The sequence below is a fragment of the Pyxicephalus adspersus genome, chromosome 1 (genome assembly GCF_032062135.1).
Source record: "Pyxicephalus adspersus chromosome 1, UCB_Pads_2.0, whole genome shotgun sequence".
NCBI classification, from domain to species: domain Eukaryota; kingdom Metazoa; phylum Chordata; class Amphibia; order Anura; family Pyxicephalidae; genus Pyxicephalus; species Pyxicephalus adspersus.
In genome coordinates, this window is record NC_092858.1 from 116,651,520 (window position 1) to 116,661,705 (window position 10,186).

General features: G+C 37.5%; 1 protein-coding gene and 1 non-coding gene across 7 annotated transcripts in view; both read right to left on the reverse strand.

Moving 5' to 3' along the window:
• Nucleotides 1–9,921, reverse strand: part of LEMD1 (LEM domain containing 1) — a 27,712-nt gene extending 17,791 nt beyond the window's left edge. For 5 of the 6 annotated variants that reach the window (XM_072425056.1, XM_072425047.1, XM_072425039.1 and 2 more), the window contains exons 1-3: nucleotides 9,780–9,920; nucleotides 4,183–4,303; nucleotides 2,946–3,056 (exon numbers count right to left, since the gene is read on the reverse strand). In XM_072425056.1, coding sequence (XP_072281157.1) covers nucleotides 2,946–3,056; nucleotides 4,183–4,261 — 190 coding nt within the window. In that variant the 5' untranslated portion in view covers nucleotides 4,262–4,303; nucleotides 9,780–9,920. Of the gene's footprint in view, nucleotides 1–2,945; nucleotides 3,057–4,182; nucleotides 4,304–9,779 lie in introns of all 6 variants that reach the window. The other variant, XM_072425022.1, reaches the window with a different exon arrangement.
• TRNAW-CCA (transfer RNA tryptophan (anticodon CCA)) lies at nucleotides 9,517–9,588 on the reverse strand. The gene has a single exon. It is a non-coding gene; the product is annotated as a tRNA-Trp (tRNA).
• Nucleotides 9,922–10,186: the final 265 nt, after the last annotated feature.

Genomic DNA, 10,186 nt, shown 5'->3' on the forward strand with positions numbered 1-10,186 from the left:
AAAAAAAATACCTGTATTGAATGCAATACAGTGGATTTATATGTGTAAAAGCGGTACATTATATTGTAATAACATTTATTTTACAGTAAATTGTAATAGTTTGAGTATATTTTTTTTTAATTTTCAAAATGTAATGTTTTTTGTGAAAAACAATGTACCGCTTTTAGACCTATAAATCCAGAAATGAACCGCTCAGGAGGTTAAAACAGGGGTCGCCAACCTTTCGGATCTCAGGGACCACTAAATTCTAAATTTGAAATCCCGTGAACCACCATTATGAATTTTTAAAAAAAAAATAAATACATTTGTAAAATAATGGTCAGAGATAAAACAATGGTCATTTTAATTATATGAAATGCACCTAATAAATATAACATTATAAACGCTTATGTAATCATAACCAACAATTACAAACAAACAAAATACAATTGAACAAGCTTTAAAGATTAACAGATCTATTAAAGTTATTTTAACTCTTACAAAATAAATAAAGCTTATTCAAGTATTACAGATTTGAGTGGGATGTTTGTTCCTGCTTGTTTAAAATATGTTTATGGATTTTTGGCTCTAGTGATGTTACTGCAAGACGGAGAGTTGATTTTATTTCAATCCAAGACTGGTACCGTTTTTTAATTGCTGTGACTGTTGAAAATGTCTTTTCAGACAAATAGGTTGTTGAAAATTGAATAAAAATTTTCATTGCTTTATCGCTCAGCAATGGGTATTCACTTTTTATGGAGAGCCAAAAATGAGATCTTGATCAGGATGACTGGAATTTAGCTTTAAGACCTTCGTCAGATGATAGATCAATGAGGTTTTCTTTTTCGTTCATGCATAAATTGGTATCTCCAATGTTTGCTGCAAATGGATCCATTATCCACACATTGCCATGTCTGTGATGTTCTTCCTTTGGGTAATAACGACCAAATGATTCTGTGAGTGAGTGTAGGTGCTGTTTAACAATGGTTACCACCTGCCGGTTGACATCCTTCCCTTTCATATACTCATCAAAATTTGAAAACATTTGCAGATCTTCTTCAGCCAACCGCATTTGCCACAGAAATATTTTCTTTTGAAAAGCATCCATTTTACCTCGTAGTGTGAACATGTCCTTAAGTTGTCCTTGCAAGGATATGTTTAGTTTACTCAACAGTGGAAAAATATCTGCCAGGTATGCAAGCTTGGCTACCCACTCATCATCGGACAAATGTTCTTGAAATTTAAAATTATTTTGCTGCTGGAAAAAAAATTTGACTTTCTCGCAGGGCGAACAGTCGGATTAGTATGTTGCCCCTCGAGAGCCATGTTATCTCAGCCTGAAAAAGGCGAGTATACTGGGAACCCATTTCTTCACAAAGTGCCTCAAATATTCGAGAACTGAGCGATTTGGGTCAAATTTCATTTATAATTTTAATAACATCCTGGGGGTTCTGGGGACGTTTTCTTTGCCGCAAGTTGCTCACAATGTATAATGCAGTGTGTAGACAAAATGTCTGGGTGACCAAATTTTTTTACCTTTGCAAAAAATCCTGAAAGATGTCTAGTCATGTTTGCGGCACCGTCAGTATATATATCCCAATACATTTTTTTCAATCAATTCCATGTTCCAGGAAATACCTACAATTAGGTGCTTTAAAAATCTCAGAGCTAATTGTTCTACTTAGCAAGCTGAGCTAACAAAGTAGTTCTTCCTGTAACTCCCCTTCAACCTCAACCCTCACAAAACAAAGGAGACGTGCCTTGTTACTTATGTCTGTTGAATAAAATGGTGAATTGTTCACCATTTCTATAACTTGATTTTCAAAATCTTCAGCCATGTCTTCAATTCTGTGCTTGACAGTGTTAACAGACATAGGAAATTTCTTTCAGTTTCTGGACAGCCTACTTTACCTCTTCACAGGCTTGTAACATGCAAGGTTTTATTAATTCTTCTCCAATGGTATATGACTTTTTTATTTTATGATCTGAAGTGCAGATCAGATAAGAAGCCTTTAATAGGGACTTGTCTTGAACAGTCATTTTTGTTAAAACAATTACTTGCTTTTGAATAAAATCACACAGTTTTTGAAAATATTCAAGTGGTTTCTTAAGCTGCGTACACACTTGCAATTTTTGTGAAAGATCCTTTCCAACGACAAGGGAGTGCACGATGCATGAACGGTGCTGTACATACAGCACCGTTCATGCTCTATGGAGAGGGGAGGGGGAGAGCGACGGAGCGGCATCCTGCTGCGCGCTCTCCCCTTCCCTTTCATTGGAATCGGCTGTCGTCCATCGTCCGTGGATCCGGCAGGTCGGTCGTCCGGACGATGGATGACACCGACTGTACACACGGCAGATTTTCGCCCGATAATTGGCCGATGACGATTATCGGGCGATAAAAATCTGAGGTGTGTACGTAGCTAAATCAGTTTTAAAAACAATGTGTCATTATACCTGGAAGGATTACAGAACGATACAAAGCAGCAAGTCTATACTAACAACTCCAGTTGTGCTCAGTCAGAAAGCCTGCCTCATGAATAATGAAATACGCCACGCACAGGAGAAAAAACTTCCCCCAAAGCAACGTGTGCAGTGGAGGAGGAGCCACACGCCACTCACAGGGGAAGAACCTTCCCCTAGAACTACATGTGCAGTGGATTCTACTACAAACGTAACTCTGAGGGAAGTTTCTTCGCCTGTGAGTGACGCATGGCTCCTCTACTAAGTAGAGGAGGAGATATTCGTCACTCACAGGGGAAGAAACTTCCCCCAGAGTGACGTGAAGATGCTGGAACCCGCCTACTTTCATCGGAGAGCCAGACTGTCATTCGGGTGAGTTTAATCGGCCAACCCGGTGTGGACCATTTAAATTTTCCTGTGGACCACCGGTTGGCGACCGCTGGTTTAAAGAGCACAAAGAAACATCTAGTAACCTAAATATGAATGGAGCAGCCTGCACCTACCTTCATCATCACTGTCTGAATACTGATCCTGATGAGCATCTCCATTTTCTTGGAGTCGTATTTTTTCCAGCAGCTGCTGTAGCTTCTTTTCATAAACGCCTCTAGTACTAGCTGTAAAAGGAAATGTGACAAAATAATCTAATATAATTATTGCGAGTGATCTCACTATGCAAGTAAAAAAAAGCACACACACTTCTCTTCTGAAGGGAGAAGTTTCCCCTGTCCTGGGCTACACACTTATCTTCTATTAGTTTTACTCCAGTGATAGGAGGGGAATATAGTCTATGGTGCCAATTGTTTATACCCAAAACATTTTTTTTTTTTTTTTTTGGTTTACGTTTTGGATAGATTGAGAAAAGGTTTTATCCCTTATCTAGGGCTCTATTAGACAGGTTTCAGATAATGTCTTGCTCTTGCATCAATTATTTGCCAGAAAGTAAAAGAAATCTGTTTTATATTCAATTTAGGGAAGAGGCCTAGAAAATAAATTTGCAAATAACAAATACATTTAAGAGGATAAATAGGAAATACACGTTCATGAGAAAATAAATGTCAATCTTTGGGAAAAAATTTGACAAAAAAGTTTAAGAAACAATTTGAAAGATTAATAGTTAAGGTATCTCGGGCATATTACTTTTGTGTCCCACAAAATTGTGTTGGTATGGTTTCCATTTAAGTTTGTCAAGCTAGCTAGTTTGTGCCTTTTTTTCCTGTAGTTTTCATTATTTGCATTTATCCACCCATTTTTGTTGGTGTCCAGGAAGTCAAGAACCTGATAAAATGTACTGCATCTCTCTTTACATACTGTGGTTAGGCTATCTCATTTGGATCCATTAAATTAATCACATTGTAACATCTATCCTGTAAGAATAAACCTCTTCAAGATTTTCAGTTGTGTCTTCTATTGAGTCGCCCATCTGTGGACACTTATGTAAGTTACTGCTATGCCACTGCAGCTTGACAGTATAGAAATCAATTACTGCCATTTAAACACATAGTCCTGGTAGATAATTCTCTGTTTATTAAATAGAGCCTTAAATGTGTATTCTTCTATTAAGCTACAATTTAAACTATGTATGTATACTATGTCATTTATTTATAAAATGTATTTAAATAGCAATAATAAATTATAACTGCATTTTTAATGTTACACTTCTAAAAAGTTTTAGGAACATGCTGCAGAAGATTAATACAACACTCCCTACACAACAGTTCTGTAAAAGTATGATAGGCATACGTAAAATGGGTCCGGGATTGACCCCATGTTTCAGCAGCTGTTCTTTGAGCTCCGTGTTGCTCAATCTTTTTACATCCATTTGTCTGAGGCAGTTTTCCTGGAAGTCTTCAAGTTCTAAAAGCTAAAAAAGTAAAGAAGTCTTGAGTTAAAAGCAAATCACAAAGTCAGAAACACTTATTGTTCAGTAGGACAAGTAAATGTAAACTATGTAAATACTAATATAATGGAGGCATTATATTAAAAAAAACAAAGAAAAATATTTTATACCATTTAGATTAGCATAGCAGTAACCTTTTAAAGATCACTCCTTCCGTGTCACTGTTTGTATTCGTCTGTCATTTGCAACCCCTATTTATTTTACAGCGCTGCGTAATATGTTGGCGCCGTATAAATTCTATTAATAATAATCACATAAAATACCAAAACATTGAAATGAAAAAATAGCTTTACAAAAGTCAGAGTTGATGCATGACATATAATATTCAGTAAGGTTTAGAAAAAAAATACACATGATATAACAATTGTTTTTTAAAATATATACCCATTTTGTTTTTCTAACATGTAGTTGAGTTTTCTTACTCACATTTCCAAAACACACCTACAAAATCAAATTTCAGTAAATGTAACATCAGTTTTTTTTCCTGCACAGCTAAGCATTTAGTTCATATACCTTCTCTTGTTGGCAAATTATAAAATGCCTTACATTTATTCTGTTCATGGGTGTCAGTAGGATTCCACTGTGAATGAGAGCTGAAAAATATAAACCATGTTCTTTAAAGCAGCACTGCTTTACTAGACCTTATGCAACCAGCTAACTCAACTTGTCACTTACGTACCTGTTACAAAGGAATATGCCTTTCCCTGGGGTGCCTTCCTGTCACTAGAGTGTCTATTACTGGGGCGGTGTTTTCATCGAAAAGTTTTAAAGTGGGTGGCGGCCTCTGTATTGTGACCAAACTTTTCAGTAACCATCCAAAGACAACAGGTTGGTTAGGTTGCTGAAAAGTGCTAAGTGGTGCGTCCAGGGGGTTGGGGAGAACACTTTGGGGAATCTGCCTATTACAGCAATACCTGGCTGTCACTAGGTTATCAATCATTTGGAGAACTGGCTGTCACTGGGGTATATGCCTATTTGTGGAATCACTAACTCGGGTCCCCTTTGTCCATAAAGACAAGGTGCATGCAGCAACCATCTGAATTTATTGAAATCCCCAATTTAAAGCTGATAAAGTTATAGCTGTGTTCTTGTGTAGGCAGTATTAGCAGTTCCCCCATTTCCATTGGTGGCATAAGGGTCCTAAATTCTGTACAGATATGGCTTTACACATTCTTTAAAATGGGCATACAACCTTCAGCATTCGAATTTCACATACTCTTATGCTGCAAATCTTTGAACACAGCATCTTTTATTAGGTGCATTTTAATATTGGCTGACTCCATTCCAAAGCTAACTGTTCTGTTCTTTTTAAAATTCATAATGAGGTTAGATCACTTTTATCCTAAAAAGACAGTTTAGGATACATAGCAGGTTCTGTAACAGAAGTACATTTTGGCAGCAAAACTGCAAACTAAAAAAGATCATTTGTAGAAAATGTTCAATTGATCATGACAAATTTCTTTGCAACTACAGTTTAAAATCTGTAGTTGCTTGGCAACCAGTTTGGTGTGCTCTATGACCCGCTGACCTGACCTAGATATGACTTACCAATTTAATGAACTGTTTTATTTTTTTTTAAATCTGAAAAGTTTTAGGGTTCATGAACACTTTGAGGTAGACGTTGAAGAATTCAACAAAGGCAGAGTGTAGTTTTAACTGATAAGCTATCACCTTCTACAGCTGTATTAAAGTACAACTATAAGCTCTGGAATGACAATCTAAAAAAGTGTGGGAATTACAGCTATTATGTGATGCATAGGCTTCACTCCCATCCCTGCTGAACCAAATTCTTAATTTGTGTTTTACTGTACCCCCTCCTGGACTCCAACTTACATAGACAGGGTTTAATGCAACAGTGCTGTCAGTGCAGATAGGAAATGATTTAGGAACTTGTCTATTTATAGTTACCTGCTAAATATGATTTTACACATTAAAAGTTTTCAAACGTGTCAGTAAGATGTCAAAGCACTACAAGCAATGATAAACCCATAAAGATCTGAAAAGCAGCTAGGATATGTTCCAGGTATAAAATGCAAAACCTTTTTTCTAAAGACCTATTCATATCCTTTGCTCCTCCGTGTGGTTGCTGGCATATTTTCTTGCATGCAGTACCTTCCAAACTACTTTCATGTCCATACAGTTTGTTTTTACAATCATACCCTTCACAATTTACCTGCCCAATATCTTATCCTCCACTCCGTATATAGTACCTGCTTAAACAGCATTGTTTAGCCAAGTTATTTTTTGGATTGAGTAGGAAAGGGCTAAAGGGCAGATACACAGGACAGTTCAGTGGGGAGCGCCATAGGAACTGACAGGAAATGTGACAGGAAGTTGAAGTTGTAGGAAATCTCAATGCAGAGACCAATAATTTTTAAACATATAAAAAGACTGATCATGTAACCAGTATCTTCATGATCAGTCTTTTTATATGATTAAAAATCATTGGTGTTTTGAAATAAAATATTTTGCATAAAAAACTTTTATCTTAGTTTTGGTTTGGCCTGAAAAGTCACAAAAAACTACATGTTCTCTTTAAATGCTTTTCAAAAAATAAGGGATGTGACCTGTTGGCAATCTAATTGGATCTCCATATCCTTGTACCACATATCCTTGTAATAGACATCTGTTAGTAGCTAACAGTTGGCACCCCATTAAGATCTATGTTTAGCATTTCCTCCATGGAATCTTGCTGAACACACTGGTTATTACATACTAAAGCCTGTATACTGGGGGTCTAAATGAACAGTCCAATCACACAAAGGTGCTTAGAACACTGGAAGGATTTCATGTGAAACATTGAAATATACTGGTATGTATTTTGGAACATTTAATGCACATTTATGTCTACTGTGTCTTCAATGAAAAGCACATAACACAAATTATTAAAATATATGTAAAACATCTAAAGCACCAGCTAAAAAGTGTGTTATACACTTAGTTCTCGGGTGCAGGACCAAGGCTTGAATAGGGAAGGGGTGTAGTTTGCATGATTTGCAGAAGAAATCTTTTGCTAAACACAGCTGAGGTTGTGGGTGATCTTGGGAGGTGAGATCTTTCTGCAGCCTCTTGTAAATCTTTAATGACCAAGACAAACTCTGCAATGGTTTCTTTTTGCATATCAAAGCACAGCTTACTCCAAAAGTTGCTGAAAGTCTAGGCCAGGGGTGCCTACACTTTTTTGGCTCGCAACCTACTTTTAAAATGACCAAGTCAAAATGATCTACCAACAATAAAAACGTGGACTTAACTCCTGTGCGTGGTTTATTTTGAAAGCAGGGCTCTGCAATCTACTCACGTTGCCTTTGCGATCTACTCGTAGAGCGCGATCCACCTGTTGGGCACCGCTAGTCTAGGCTCTATAAAGTTTTTTTTTTTTTTTTTTTTTTATGCGTTTGTGATTAGCTCACAGTGTGGATTTTATACAGTAACTGACACCATGCTGCCTAATATCGGAAATAATAAAAAAAAATAGAAAAAAATATTATGTTGAGACAAACATCTGTCCTAATTGCATTTATTAAAATATTGTACTGTTCCAACTTACATACAAATTCAACAGTCCCTATCTCATATGTAACCCAAGGACTACCTGTACATGAAAGAAAATCATGCAATTGGATGCCTATTCTAGGAACAACTCTCAGGGATGAAAATTTTGGGCACTTTAGACATTTTCCAGCAGAGACAGGGAAAAAAACAAACAAACTTTTTCTGCTTTATATAAAAAATTTAATAACTTATTGTTTCTGTCTGTGTTGCTGTTACAGAGATCCCCCACCACCTCCACCATATAATGTCCTGGGGACAACAAGTGAAAGTGAGCCTTCCGACTGCGGTAAAACCATACAGGATAGTAACTGATAGCAAGATCTAAAATATGTATTCATGTGTTTATTACTTTTTACGTGTTCACTCCACAGGTTTCACCCAAGACTGGAGCAATCCCTAAATATTGGGTACAGCTGGCAGCTGTTAGGCCCCATTTCCAAATCTGTACTTTGGGTTACATGCATTGGTATTATACAATGCCAAACATTCTGAATAGACCCCTAGTACACATTACCTGGGTGCCATGTGTGAACCAAAAGCTTTAGTACATACTGACAGAGCAGGGCCTATTTTTAAGCTTGTGTTGCATTTTAGTGCACAGACGCCCTCCAAGTAGAATTACCACACTGTCAGCATATGGGTCTCATGCATAAGAAGTGAATTTAGGGACTTACAGTGCTCTGAACAACCAGAATTTAAGCACACAGCTTTCCAATGTCAGCCATTACCAGCTGTTCTAGATAGTTGGATCGTTCGTTTTAGCTTTTAACAAAGCATTTGACACTGCTGCAGACACACACCCAGGGTTTTGCAATTACCGGTATGTGGAAATATGCTCAGAATATTTCAATGTTCAACTGAGGCGTTTTTTAAGCCGGGTGGGAGAAAATTGCTGCAGTATTGTGACCCAACTCATTAACCACCTAAAAACTGCCAGGCGGCTACTTAAAAGTGCCAGGTGGAGCGCCCAGCTAAAAGGGGCTGGGGAGAACACTGGATATGAATAGTGTGAATACAGATTTAGCTGCCATAGTGCAGCCCCTTTAGCATTGTGACTGTCATGATGTTCCTCTTCCTGCCATCTTTGCCCAGTCTTCTTTTATGAATCTATAACTATATTCATTGGCTGGGATGGGATGACCCAACATTTCATCCTGGCATAGAATTCTGTCCATCTGTAATCTGAGCTGCTCATGTGTGGCTCAGCGTATCGAAATAAATAAAAACAAAAAGGCTGACAGGTTAGAGAGCTTTTGAAATATCAAAAGTCTGCATTATTTTGAGGCTGAATTAAAATCTACTTGAAGGGAGAATGTCAGAACATAAACAAAATGTAATGACCAGTGACTGTCTTACTTGGTTTTTAAACATAAAACTCTTCATATAACCCTGTGGTAGAAGTTACAAATAAACTGCACACTGCTTGTATGCTACCAGTAGATGGCAGTCTTACATTACCGTAAACCTTAAATCACTGGATCTAGTCAAAGTTAAAATGACTAGTGTAAAGCTTGAAGGTAAACTAGCAATTGTGATAACCTAATAACCAAATAATAACCGTACAGACGTTAAAACGTGCCTAGAGGTAATAAATAAAAAAACGACCCCCAAACAGCTAAAATAGCTGACCCCGACGTGATTCGAACACGCAGCCTTCTGATCTGGAGTCAGACGCGCTACCGTTGCGCCACGAGGTCTCCAAACATTCCTACTATGTAAAATGTTATATCCACGATACTTCACACATTTCTAGCAATGCGTCATATCCCAATTATTTTGCTTTCACATTTTTACTACTGCAAGATACAATTCAGCATTTCATTTCCAATGTACAATAACTACCTCGAAATACCATCTCCGTGAAAGAAAAACACATCCTTACGCTCACCTGTAACTGCTGGCGCCACTTTCACTATACACCTTTCTGCTAGTCTTCGGAAGCTTCAAGCGAATAAACTACCTGCTACCCCGTAACTAGTGAAGAACATAGTACTGTGCGTGCATACGTACGTGCGTAACTTCACTTACTACTTCGCATGTGCAGCGCGGCTAATGCGCGCTCCCGAGCCGACGTGCACGAGTAGAGGGTGCTCACCAGTGACGTCATCAGAAGACGTTGGAAGATGAGCTTTATAATTAGGAATATGTCTTTGCAGCGAGCCTTTTGCCTGGTCTACGTTTATTAAACATGCTATTATTTCAATATGAAGTAAAATAAAATTAAAACAACTGTAAAATGCAATATTTGTGAAATTGTATTGTTTTTATAGTCCTAGAAACACTGTTGTACAGCTT